The sequence below is a fragment of the Pholis gunnellus genome (genome assembly GCF_910591455.1).
Source record: "Pholis gunnellus genome assembly, chromosome: 20".
Taxonomy (NCBI): domain Eukaryota; kingdom Metazoa; phylum Chordata; class Actinopteri; order Perciformes; family Pholidae; genus Pholis; species Pholis gunnellus.
Window position 1 is genome coordinate 21,124,153 of NC_136547.1, and position 14,747 is coordinate 21,138,899.

The following is a 14,747-nucleotide window of genomic DNA, read 5'->3' on the forward strand; positions in this document are numbered from 1 at the left end:
GGGGAGCACCACCATACTAACCGTTGTGGACAATTGGGGTATCAACCGCCCCTGTTTCCGGCCCAAGAGAAGGAGGTGTCATCAGTCCAAGCCAACCTCCGTAGGTGCCGATAGATATGGAGGGAGGTCCAGTCGGCGCTCCAACGTTCGGCCGCCCAGAACAAGCGCCTCACTGACTGTCACCGAACCCCTGCACCCACTTATTGTCCTGGCCAAAGGGTATGGCTTTCACCCCTTCAGGTGGAATCCCGTAAGTTGGCACCCCGGTTCGTCGGACCCTTCGAAGTGGACAAGTGGCTTAAACTCCCATCCTCTTTAAAAGTCCATCTTACCTTCCACGTTTCACTGCTCAAGCCAGTTTCCTCCAGTCCCCTGTGCCCTACCGCCGACCCCCTACCACCCCCCCAGGTTGTCGATGAACACCCTGTTTCCGATATCCAGCGGATTCTGGATGTCCGCCACCAGGTCCGGGGATTCCAGTACCTCATTGACTGGGAGGGTTATGGCCCAGAGGAACACTCCTGGATTCCTCGTGGCTCCTTCACGGATGCTTCCCTTGTCCGGGACTTCCATCGGGATCATCCGAACAAGCCCGTTGAGGGGGGGGTACTGTCACGGCTCCGCTGTGACTCCAGCTCGTTCTTGGTGTCTCCCCTCTGTTCTCTGTGTGTGTGTGTGTGTGTGTGTGTGTGTGTGTGTGTGTGTGTGTGTGTGTGTGCACCTGCCGGCAATCAGACCTTCAATCTCATGCAGCTCAAACACCCCGGCTTCCTTCACTCTCATCGCCAGATTGTTTCGTTAGCTCAGTGGTAGCTACAACCTTGGCCCCTCTGAGTTTTTCCCTCTACTAAGAGTTTGTTGAACTTCGCTTACCTGAGATTACTAACTTGTTTTTCCTTTGTGTCTCAAGATCCCGGTGCCGATGTCGCAGCCCAGCCGCCGCCGCTCACGCCGCCTCACCTTCCTACTCGCATTCTCCGCCGGCTCTACGAACAACTCAAATAAACCTATTTCCTTTACCTACACTGCTGACTCGGTGTCTGCTTATGGGTCCAGGATAACCTTCTCTAACACTAAATAGCACTAAAACTAAATTACCTTACAGTCATTTAGCAGACCCTTTTATCCAAAGTGACTTACAATTCAGATCACACACAGGCACAAATATGGGAGCAATTTCTGGGGGTTAAGTGTCTTGCTCAAGGACACATCGGCACGTAACTAGTGGAGCCGGAGATCGAACCGCCGATACTTTGATTGAAGGACGGCCCTGCTCTCCACTTAGCCATGGTTGCCCTAAATCAATGGTAGTAATACTAGTAGTACTATAACTAAATCAATGGTAGTGATACTAGTAGTACTATAACTAAATCAATGGTAGTAGTACTAGTAGTACTATAACTAAATCAATGGTAGTGATACTAGTAGTACTATAACTAAATCAATGGTAGTAGTACTAGTAGTACTATAACTAAATCAATGGTAGTGATACTAGTAGTACTATAACTAAATCAATGGTAGTAGTACTAGTAGTACTATAACTAAATCAATGGTAGTGATACTAGTAGTACTATAACTAAATCAATGGTAGTAGTACTAGTAGTACTATAACTAAATCAATGGTAGTAGTACTAGTAGTACTATAACTAAATCAATGGTAGTAATACTAGTAGTACTATAACTAAATCAATGGTAGTAGTACTAGTAGTACTATAACTAAATCAATGGTAGTAATACTAGTAGTACTATAACTAAATCAATGGTAGTAGTACTAGTAGTACTATAACTAAATCAATGGTAGTAGTACTAGTAGTACTATAACTAAATCAATGGTAGTAATACTAGTAGTACTATAACTAAATCAATGGTAGTAGTACTAGTAGTACTATAACTAAATCAATGGTAGTAGTACTAGTAGTACTATAACTAAATCAATGGTAGTAGTACTAGTAGTACTATAACTAAATCAATGGTAGTAGTACTAGTAGTACTATAACTAAATCAATGGTAGTAGTACTACTAGTACTATAACTAAATCAATGGTAGTAGTACTAGTAGTACTATAACTAAATCAATGGTAGTAGTACTAGTAGTACTATAACTAAATCAATGGTAGTAGTACTAGTAGTACTATAACTAAATCAATGGTAGTAATACTAGTAGTACTATAACTAAATCAATGGTAGTAGTACTAGTAGTACTATAACTCAATCAATGGTAGTAGTACTAGTAGTACTATAACTAAATCAATGGTAGTGATACTAGTAGTACTATAACTAAATCAATGGTAGTAGTACTAGTAGTACTATAACTAAATCAATGGTAGTGATACTAGTAGTACTATAACTAAATCAATGGTAGTAGTACTAGTAGTACTATAACTAAATCAATGGTAGTGATACTAGTAGTACTATAACTAAATCAATGGTAGTAATACTAGTAGTACTATAACTAAATCAATGGTAGTGATACTAGTAGTACTATAACTAAATCAATGGTAGTGATACTAGTAGTACTATAACTAAATCAATGGTAGTAGTACTAGTAGTACTATAACTAAATCAATGGTAGTAGTACTAGTAGTACTATAACTAAATCAATGGTAGTAATACTAGTAGTACTATAACTAAATCAATGGTAGTAGTACTAGTAGTACTATAACTAAATCAATGGTAGTAATACTAGTAGTACTATAACTAAATCAATGGTAGTAGTACTAGTAGTACTATAACTAAATCAATGGTAGTAGTACTAGTAGTACTATAACTAAATCAATGGTAGTAGTACTAGTAGTACTATAACTAAATCAATGGTAGTAGTACTAGTAGTACTATAACTAAATCAATGGTAGTAGTACTAGTAGTACTATAACTAAATCAATGGTAGTAGTACTAGTAGTACTATAACTAAATCAATGGTAGTAGTACTAGTAGTACTATAACTAAATCAATGGTAGTAGTACTAGTAGTACTATAACTAAATCAATGGTAGTAATACTGGAACTAAATGCATTAAATAAACCCAATAATAATAAATAAATGAATAAATGTATTCTGTTGTCTCATTTTGTATCTTTCTTGTGATTATGAGATACAGAAGTCATCACGAAAGGTAATAATTAATAATCATGGTATTTATTTGAATACTAACAAACAGCAGGCGGAGGTATAAATGATGGTATAAAGGGTCATGAGGTATTTCAGAAGCTTGCTCATTAATCTCTGTGTGACGGATGTTGGAAATCGTTTGTGTCCGGGAGCAAAACGTGTGCAGCGATGTGACAAAAGCACTTTATTATTCCTCTGATGAGAATGGAAATCAATGAAAGCCTGAGCTGCTTTCAATGGCGCTCACTAGTCTTGATTGACCGGTTTTGGTTCCTGAACGCAGCACGGAAACATTAGAGCTCTGCTGCTCTCAGCAACATAACTTCATTCATACTTTATTCATCCATACAACAAACATACAAACTAAATATATATATATATTTACTCACATATATTACATCATCTATTAGGATGTATCATTTACTTGTAGTGTTTTGTGACTGACGGGAAAGTGTGTGTGTGTTGTCAGATCAATTTACTGAAACTCAACCTGTGTGTGTGTGTGTGTGTGTGTGTGTGTGTGTGTGTATTGACCACATCTTGAACTCAAAACTTTGAGTCTTCTTTAAAACGTCTGAGAGGAAGTTGAGAGTTCACCTGACAGTCAAACACACACAACACCACTGTTATATAAAAACTGTTTTACATCGTGACATCGAGGAGGCGCACACACACAATGGTCTCTCCCTCCATCCTCAGTATTGATCGTCTGCAGGCAGCTGATCGTCTCTGTCCAGAAACACACTCCATTTACTGATTACCACACACACACACACACACACACACACACACACACACTGCACTGGGTTAACCTCGATGTTATTAATTCTGTTGATCATTGTTCAACTGGACCGGATGAATAAAGTTTTGTTATATTGTTGTTATTGAACAGGACTGAATGAATAAAGTTTTGTTATAATGTTGTTATTGAACAGGACTGGATGAATAAAGTTTTGTTATATTGTTGTTATTGAACAGGACTGAATGAATAAAGTTTTGTTATAATGTTGTTATTGAACAGGACTGGATGAATAAAGTTTTGTTATAATGTTGTTATTGAACAGGACTGTATGAATAAAGTTTTGTTATATTGTTGTTATTGAACAGGACTGGATGAATAAAGTTTTGTTATAATGTTGTTATTGAACAGGACTGTATGAATAAAGTTTTGTTATATTGTTGTTATTGAACAGGACTGAATGAATAAAGTTTTGTTATAATGTTGTTATTGAACAGGACTGGATGAATAAAGTTTTGTTATATTGTTGTTATTGAACAGGACTGGATGAATAAAGTTTTGTTATATTGTTGTTATTGAACAGGACTGAATGAATAAAGTTTTGTTATATTGTTGTTATTGAACAGGACTGGATGAATAAAGTTTTGTTATATTGTTGTTATTGAACAGGACTGGATGAATAAAGTTTTGTTATATTGTTGTTATTGAACAGGACTGGATGAATAAAGTTTTGTTATATTGTTGTTATTGAACAGGACTGGATGAATAAAGTTTTGTTATATTGTTGTTATTGAACAGGACTGGATGAATAAAGTTTTGTTATATTGTTGTTATTGAACAGGACTGGATGAATAAAGTTTTGTTATATTGTTGTTATTGAACAGGACTGGATGAATAAAGTTTTGTTATAATGTTGTTATTGAACAGGACTGGATGAATAAAGTTTTGTTATATTGTTGTTATTGAACAGGACTGGATGAATAAAGTTTTGTTATATTGTTGTTATTGAACAGGACTGAATGAATAAAGTTTTGTTATATTGTTGTTATTGAACAGGACTGGATGAATAAAGTTTTGTTATATTGTTGTTATTGAACAGGACTGGATGAATAAAGTTTTGTTATATTGTTGTTATTGAACAGGACTGGATGAATAAAGTTTTGTTATATTGTTGTTATTGAACAGGACTGGATGAATAAAGTTTTGTTATATTGTTGTTATTGAACAGGACTGGATGAATAAAGTTTTGTTATATTGTTGTTATTGAACAGGACTGGATGAATAAAGTTTTGTTATATTGTTGTTATTGAACAGGACTGGATGAATAAAGTTTTGTTATATTGTTGTTATTGAACAGGACTGGATGAATAAAGTTTTGTTATATTGTTGTTATTGAACAGGACTGGATGAATAAAGTTTTGTTATATTGTTGTTATTGAACAGGACTGGATGAATAAAGTTTTGTTATATTGTTGTTATTGAACAGGACTGGATGAATAAAGTTTTGTTATATTGTTGTTATTGAACAGGACTGGATGAATAAAGTTTTGTTATATTGTTGTTATTGAACAGGACTGGATGAATAAAGTTTTGTTATATTGTTGTTATTGAACAGGACTGAATGAATAAAGTTTTGTTATATTGTTGTTATTGAACAGGACTGAATGAATAAAGTTTTGTTATATTGTTGTTATTGAACAGGACTGGATGAATAAAGTTTTGTTATATTGTTGTTATTGAACAGGACTGGATGAATAAAGTTTTGTTATATTGTTGTTATTGAACAGGACTGAATGAATAAAGTTTTGTTATATTGTTGTTATTGAACAGGACTGAATGAATAAAGTTTTGTTATATTGTTGTTATTGAACAGGACTGGATGAATAAAGTTTTGTTATATTGTTGTTATTGAACAGGACTGGATGAATAAAGTTTTGTTATATTGTTGTTATTGAACAGGACTGGATGAATAAAGTTTTGTTATATTGTTGTTATTGAACAGGACTGGATGAATAAAGTTTTGTTATATTGTTGTTATTGAACAGGACTGGATGAATAAAGTTTTGTTATATTGTTGTTATTGAACAGGACTGGATGAATAAAGTTTTGTTATATTGTTGTTATTGAACAGGACTGGATGAATAAAGTTTTGTTATAATGTTGTTATTGAACAGGACTGGATGAATAAAGTTTTGTTATATTGTTGTTATTGAACAGGACTGGATGAATAAAGTTTTGTTATAATGTTGTTATTGAACAGGACTGGATGAATAAAGTTTTGTTATATTGTTGTTATTGAACAGGACTGGATGAATAAAGTTTTGTTATATTGTTGTTATTGAACAGGACTGGATGAATAAAGTTTTGTTATATTGTTGTTATTGAACAGGACTGAATGAATAAAGTTTTGTTATATTGTTGTTATTGAACAGGACTGAATGAATAAAGTTTTGTTATATTGTTGTTATTGAACAGGACTGGATGAATAAAGTTTTGTTATATTGTTGTTATTGAACAGGACTGAATGAATAAAGTTTTGTTATATTGTTGTTATTGAACAGGACTGGATGAATAAAGTTTTGTTATATTGTTGTTATTGAACAGGACTGGATGAATAAAGTTTTGTTATATTGTTGTTATTGAACAGGACTGAATGAATAAAGTTTTGTTATATTGTTGTTATTGAACAGGACTGGATGTGGACCACATGACCGACTCTTTGATCAGCAACACACACAACAGCAGCCACTGTGAAGGGCACAACCTTTGTAATGGGCTCCCCCACAGTAGACCTGCTCCATTTCAAGCAGGTGTGTGGTCATTTCTTCTCAAGTAATTGGGTTCATAAAGAGCCCTAAAGGACCTCAGTTAAACCTGTAACAATGGACAAAGTCACGATTATCATGATGAAGGCGCCATTGAGTTAAAAATGAACAGGGAAATTGTATAATACCTTAATAACTTTATTTGGTTGGATTTTGGACGGCCATCATTACCTTAGCTCCATGAATGTAATGGTGGAAATAAAAGCTGCAGGACCCAATCAATTATTATGATAACTATATTTGTTAAATGTTTAGACTATCTTTCTCTGCAGTAAAGTCACAAATGGCAACGCATCACACAGTGTTCCCTCTGGCCGACAGTTTCTCTGCCTGGACTCGGGTTCTTGCCCCACTGAAATAAACCCGGAACCACCACAGTCCTCCTCTGCAGACGGGTATAGTGTCTTATTTTGTAATGGATTATAATAAAATATGAATGTTTTTAACATTACTCTAATGTTTTTACAGAATTCAAACACATTATTATTTGAGCTGACAATGAAATACAAAAATGTATCATTTCACAAAAACAAGCCTTTAATGGCAAAGGATACAAATACACCAACGACAACATGAGGAAAAAACTGGGAAACCTGCTGACAACATATAAAAGGGCCAAAGACCAATCACCTGGAATACTGCTTGCTCTGTGTCTTAAATGTTTGTTGGACTCTCTTAGTATCAATCTTCAATTTTCCCTGTTCAGTATTTTGCCACCTACAATATAACTATGTATCTCTGCAGACAAACTTAAAATAACCACTTTGTACTTGTGATTTGAATGGAATCCTGATGTGTCCTGTGGTGGGGAGTGCACCTCCAGGTCCTTTCAACACCTCCTTCCCCAGTCAGATGCCATCAACTGTGGAATTGCCTGATGATGACGAACAGCGACCCGGTCCTTCAACCAGAGCACCTCGAGGGGAAAAAGGCAGCAGCAACAGTCCTCCATGAGAGCAGTCCCACGCTGGACGAGTGGAGTCACTGCTGAGGTGGAGGCGACTGAAAGAGAGAAGAAGAGAGAGATTTGAAAAGAAAATGGTGACGTGTATGGGTCAAATGCTAATTAAAAAAACATTGAACAGCAAAAATAAATTATTGCATTACTGAAAGAAAGCACAAAATAAAAAATGTTTACCAATATTCATGTGTCTGACAAATTTCATTCAGAAACTAAGTCAAAAGGAGCAGTGTTTGGCTGGTTGACCACGATAACCCATCGACGAACCGCTGCTGCTCACCCTGTGGAGGCACAGCAGACGTCTTGGTGATGCATCACTCTGAGGCATCCTGGACACCAGCTCACACACATGTGTAAAGAAAAGTGTAACTAAAAGTATTGTGAAGGTGTCTACTGTCCTCTCTGAAGAAGACCCTGCTCATCTTCGTCAAGTTGGTCACCTGACTCCAAACACATGTTGTGAAGAATACAACACGCGTTATTATCGCGTTAACGCATTCATTCATTAATTAATGCCGGCAATTATGTTATTGCTCGTTAACGCAGTTTTCTATTTGTTATTAAACGGACATTTTTAACACAAGAAGGCAGCGAGCGGTGAACAGCTGTTTGTGTGGCGTCTCTTCCTGCTGCTGCGTACATTTATAACAAACACCACATATTAGCGTAGCATAGTGTCTGACCAACATACCAACAAAAGCAAAAAATAAATGATTCATTTAAATGATTGTTGTAGAGTTTTTAAAGTGTTTAGTTAGTAATATGTATAATAATCACATCATTTAGTTATCACTACTGAGAGTTTAACAAACATTATAACATGACGTAGATAGGTTTGCAGGTTTAAGATGTATATTTAAATTCATCTCTGACACACATGAAGATAAAGTTGTGAACACGTCTGAATATCTATGATCAGAATCATTATAACTGTGTTATAACTGCTGCTGTGTGAAGAGAATCCTGCTGTTAACAAGAACCTGATGAGTTTAACGTGTTTAAACCAAATGTTGTTGACCTTTAGTTCATAGAGCAGCACTTTAACATAAAAGTAAACAATACACTACTTAATCGCGATTAATCGCAAAGAAATCATGAGATTAATCATGATTGCAAATTGTAATCGTTGCCCAGCACTAATTAATACATATTTATATAAATATAATATATATATTACATTAATATTATTATATTACAACATATAGTACAATTATTATTATTTTTTTACCGTGTATACATAAATACGTTTTGTTGCCCAAATATATTTGTGCACTCCCTTGGCTGCGCACACCAGACACTACGGTAACACACCACTCCTGTACATTACGGTAAGAAAACATAAACAGGAAGTGAGCTCAAACAGAAGCGGCTATAATCAAAAGAAGAAGAAGAAGAAGAAGAAGAAGAAGAAGAAGAAGAAGAAGAAGGAGAAGGAGAAGAAGAAGAAGAAGAAGAAGAAGAAGAAGAAGAAGAAGAAGAAGAAGAAGAAGAAGAAGAAGAAGAAGAAGAAGAAGAAGAAGAAGAAGAAGAAGAAGAAGAAGAAGGCAGCGGCAGAATTTGTTTATTGAGAAGATGAAGCTCGTGCTGAAATGACTGAAAGCGGCGCTCAGGTCAGAAAGTAAACTCGTAACTTTACGTTCACGTGCTTGAAGTAGCTCTCTGTGTTATAACAGCACCGTGTGTACAGACGGAATACGTCTAATACCTGGATTAAAGATCGGACTTCCCGGTTCAATAAATCGTTAGCGAAACGTTGCTGAAATACAAACGATAACTCTGTAAGCGTAGTGAGGTAGACAACAAGCTAGTCAGTCACCTGATCTCACGTGAGCAGCGTTTCACTTCCTGAAGATAAAAGTGAAGCACAAAGACCCACAAACAGCAGCAGCTGAAGGAGGCTGAAAGGATCAAAGCATCTCCAGGGAGGAGACGGTGGTTTGGTGATGTTTATGGAGCCAGACTTCAGCCAATCATTGACTGCAAAGGATTTCCCTCCAAGTATTACAAATAATGATTATATTCACAATTGTGTTAGTTTGTCCAGTTACTGCTGATCCTCTGAACATGTGGTGACTGTGGAACAGTGGCTGTATTTCATAAACGTTATTGTTTTGTTTAATCCATTGAATTAGAGCTGAAAGTCTTCTTTCAGCTTTATTGTCCAAATACTTATTGTCCAAATACTTATAGTGTGTGTGTGTGTGTATATATATATATGTTTATATATATATATATATATATATATATGTTTTTATTCAAAACAAATACACAATACTAAACATATCTTCACAGTCTCACTAGTTTGACCAAATCACTGAAACGTTAATGTAGCAGTATTTATGTAATAAAGCAGAAAGAGAACGTGACTTTGGTCACACTACACTATATAACAGGAAAGTTATTGAATATTATTTCCAATAACAAATCCTCTGCAGTGTACAAAAGCAGACTTCTCAATAATGACTGCTGTAGTACAACTCAAAGCGCCCCCTGCTGGTGAAACACATGTTGGTCACAGACACTAGCAGAGGGAACGTATTGAAAAGAGTTTTCAGTAAAAAGTCACAGAAATAAATCAAAAGCATATTTTACCAAAATAACAGTTGTAGTACAACAAGGAGAAGCCCATTGATGTGTGGAGTGATTTTGGTCACATTACATTGCATGACAGTGAAGCTATTGAATATTGTTGAAGTAGGTATTCTACGCATTGCACTTTGTAGACGGTCCCTGTTTGTCCAGCTCGGAGGAGCGCGAGAGAACTGTGTTCATTACGTCAAAGCTGTAGCTTGTTGTCTACTTCACGACGCTTACAGAGTTTATTGAACCGGGAAGTCCGAATCTTTGAATATCTTTCCAACTTTACCTAAATTGAATGAGACTAAATACATCGGGAAACATACGACTAATACCTGGATTACTACTAGAGCACGTCATTTTACAAGAGTACTGACTAGTGATGGTACGGTCCATAAACAGTTATACATGATGGTTATACATGATGGTACTGTATATTAACAGATGATGGTACGGTCTATAAACAGATGATGGTACGGTCTATAGACAGACATGGTACAGTCTATAAACAGACATGGTACAGTATATTAACAGATGATGGTACGGTCTATAAACAGACATGGTACAGTATATTAACAGATGATGGTACGGTCTATAAACAGACATGGTACAGTATATTAACAGATGATGGTACGGTATATTAACAGATGATGGTACGGTATATTAACAGATGATGGTACGGTCTATAAACAGACATGGTACGGTATATTAACAGATGATGGTACGGTCTATAAACAGACATGGTACGGTATATTAACAGATGATGGTACGGTATATTAACAGATGATGGTACGGTATATTAACAGATGATGGTACGGTCTATAGACTGTAGACTGATCAGTTGTGTCTCTGCAGCTTTTTGCTCGTCTGGAGGCCCGTCGTTGTCTGAAGGACATCGAACCTCAAATGTTTCCTGAAGATGGAGGACCCAACCATGGTGACTGACCACGCCCACTTCCTGTCAGCACGGGTCACATGACATCAAGGAACCAAAGCATAAAGATATTAGCATTAGCAGCATTAGCATTATTACAGATGAGTGTTGACTGATCAGCTCACATGTGTTTCACAGGTGAGGTGGTTGAGCTGTATGGAACAGAGGGAACAGGTGAGTTCACGTCACAGGAAGTACTTCTACCTTTACCTGGTTTGAACTTCCTGTAAAGTGTGTGTGTGTGTGTTGTGTTGTATATATATATATATGCATCTGTGTGTGTGTGTTTCTTAGGTAAGACAGAATTGCTCTACCACCTGCTGTGTCGCTGCGTGTTGCCGGTAGCATCCGGCGGTCTGGAGGTGGACGTTGTGTTTGTGGACACCGACTACAGTCTGGACATGTTACGACTGGTCAGCATCCTGGACAGCAGACTGAATGCTGGTACACACACACACACACACACCGGGGGTCGTACTGGGAACATAATTCAACTCTGGATGTTCAGGCTGTGGCTGCAAAAACTGACATTCATCCATAGTATGTCAATGAATTACTGAAGATTATAAGAATCTGTCTCTCTAGCTGGTTCTCCCGGCTCGTCCTGCTCCGGTTCAGATGAGGCAGCGTTGCGTTCGTGCCTGTCTCGCCTCCTGGTCGTCCACTGCTCGTCCTCCTCCCAGCTCCTCCTCACCCTCCACTTTCTGGAGACTTCCCTGTCATCGCGGCCCGGACTCGCACTCCTCCTCATCGACAGCATCTCCGCTTTCTATTGGCTGGACCGCTGCCAGGGCGGGGCCAGCATCGCTAAACAGGAAGAGAAACTCAGCAAGTGTGCAGAGCTGCTGGGTCGGCTGCTAAGGTAGCTGTTCATCGACTAGAACGGGTATCCCATTACATTACAAGGTGTATATATATATATGTATATATATATATATATATATATATATATATATATATATATACATATATATATATATACACCGAAGCTGTTCTGAAGGAACGTGATGAAACGCACTGCATGCTGGGTTCACATCTTTGTTGAATGAATCGGTCTAATCTGTGGCTCCTTCTTTTAGAGATTACAGAATCACCGTCTTCGCTACCTGCCACGCCATCAGGAGGAGCTACAACGGACCCTCCTCCTCCTCCTCCTCCTCCTCCTCCTCCTCCTCCTCCTCCTATGACCGACCGTACCTCTGTCACCCCTGGCAACGGCTGGTGACCCACCGGCTGCTCTGTTCCCGGCAGGAGGCCGCAACCAACATGGCCTCCACAGCAGGAGGCAGCGAGGAGCAGAGGAGACGGCGAGTCTTCACCGTCCACTGCACCTCCTCCTCCTCCAGGACCAAGGCTTACAGGAGCAGCTCCTTCTATGTGAGCGATGGAGGAGTGAAGTTCATCTGAACATCAGGAACCCGTCTGTGTCCGTGAGAACATTAAACATCAGGAACCTGTCTGTGTCCATGAGAACATTAAACATCAGGAACCCGTCTGTGTCCATGAGAACATCATTAAACATCAGGAACCTGTCTGTGTCCATGAGAACATTATTAAACATCAGGAACCCGTCTGTGTCCATGAGAACATCATTAAACATCAGGAACCCGTCTGTGTCCATGAGAACATTAAACATCAGGAACCCGTCTGTGTCCGTGAGAACATCATTAAACATCAGGAACCCGTCTGTGTCCATGAGAACATTAAACATCAGGAACCCGTCTGTGTCCATGAGAACATTAAACATCAGGAACCCGTCTGTGTCCATGAGAACATTAAACATCAGGAACCCGTCTGTGTCCATGAGAACATTATTAAACATCAGGAACCCGTCTGTGTCCGTGAGAACATTAAACATCAGGAACCCGTCTGTGTCCATGAGAACATTAAACATCAGGAACCCGTCTGTGTCCATGAGAACATTATTAAACATCAGGAACCCGTCTGTGTCCATGAGAACATCATTAAACATCAGGAACCCGTCTGTGTCCATGAGAACATCATTAAACATCAGGAACCCGTCTGTGTCCGTGAGAACATTAAACATCAGGAACCCGTCTGTGTCCATGAGAACATTATTAAACATCAGGAACCCGTCTGTGTCCATGAGAACATTATTAAACATCAGGAACCCGTCTGTGTCCGTGAGAACATTAAACATCAGGAACCCGTCTGTGTCCATGAGAACATTATTAAACATCAGGAACCCGTCTGTGTCCATGAGAACATTAAACATCAGGAACCCGTCTGTGTCCGTGAGAACATTATTAAACATCAGGAACCCGTCTGTGTCCGTGAGAACATTAAACATCAGGAACCCGTCTGTCTGTGATGTTGTTGCTGTTCTTTTTGAATACTTTTGTTAACTTTCGATTAAAGTACTGATTCAGGAGGTGTAATTGTGTTTGTCTCGAGAATATGTTGAGTTTTACTGTCATTTGTCACCCATTTGTTTATTGTTCTAGTGGTTCATTAGGTGGTTCTAGCTGTCATTGAGGGGTTCTTAAGGTAGTTCTACTGGCCCATTAGGTGTTTTACACCATCAATGAGGTGGTTCTAGTAGTTATTAAGGTGGTTCTACTGGCTCATTGGGTGTTTCTCACCATCATTGAGGTGGTTCTTTAGATGGTTCTAGCAGTCATTAAAGTTATAGTTCTTAAGGTGGTTCTTGCCATCGTGGTTTTAGTGGTTCCTTTGGTGGTTCTAGTAGTCATTGAGGTTGTTCTTGTGGTTATTAAGGTGGTTCTCGTCATCATTGAGTTGGTTCTAGTGGTTCTTTGGGTGGTTCTAGCAGTCATTGCCCAGATAGCAGTGGACTCCGGGGCGGGACCGCCCTCAGGTTGGATACGGATCACGCACCATCAAACAGCGGACTCGCTGCGGTTACCGGGCGGATCTGCACATCGAATGCGCCTTTTTTCCAGTTCAAACACTGCAGGCAGGGAACAGGCAGCAACACAACGGGGGGGGCGGTCACCTTTCCTCCTGAACTCAGACAAACCTGAGCGAGCAGCTGATCTACCTTTCTTTCCTGCTTTAAATATGTTTAAAAGCATGATTTTAAGAGTGAAACTGTAGAAACATGATGTGGTTGAGATGGTTCAACGTGTTCTCTGCTGAGGGGACGGTGGTCTAGAAGGTAGATGTTTACATGTTCTATCAAATGTTGGTGTGAAGGTAAGTGAGTGAAGAACAGTGGTGCATCTCAATCAAATCTGATTGAATTCAATCTTGATTTGAACTATTCTATATTAGATGTAATAACACTGGACAATACCCGGTTTGGTGAAAACCTATTTTAAAGTTTCAGATATTAACAGAACTGTTTTGATCCATTTTAGATTTCCTCCCTGGCAACCATCGGAGGACGTGACACAAAACTTCATTCTCTGCTCAGGTAGATGTTACTCGACTATATCTTCACATAGATAATAGTTATATGATACATTAGCTCTGAATATAGCATAGCAAACCTTTAAATGTCAGACACTAGCTTTTAGCACGTCTGCTACATGTTGCACTGAGGGTTCATGAGATGTTTGATCTGCTCGTGATCACAGAATCACGTCTCACGCGCTGCCTCAGACGATGAGACGGTGAAACA

The 14,747-nt window shown here is 38.5% G+C and overlaps 1 protein-coding gene across 1 annotated transcript; it reads left to right on the forward strand.

Annotated features, from left to right (window-relative positions):
• Positions 1-9,076: 9,076 nt before the first annotated feature.
• On the forward strand, positions 9,077-13,527 carry xrcc2 (X-ray repair complementing defective repair in Chinese hamster cells 2). Its single transcript, XM_079181049.1, has 6 exons — positions 9,077-9,242; positions 11,065-11,146; positions 11,282-11,317; positions 11,438-11,587; positions 11,729-12,005; positions 12,223-13,527. The coding sequence occupies exons 1-6, from the start codon at positions 9,222-9,224 to the stop codon at positions 12,548-12,550; spliced, it is 894 nt and encodes a 297-aa protein (XP_079037175.1). The 5' UTR covers positions 9,077-9,221; the 3' UTR covers positions 12,551-13,527.
• The last annotated feature ends 1,220 nt before the right edge of the window (positions 13,528-14,747 follow it).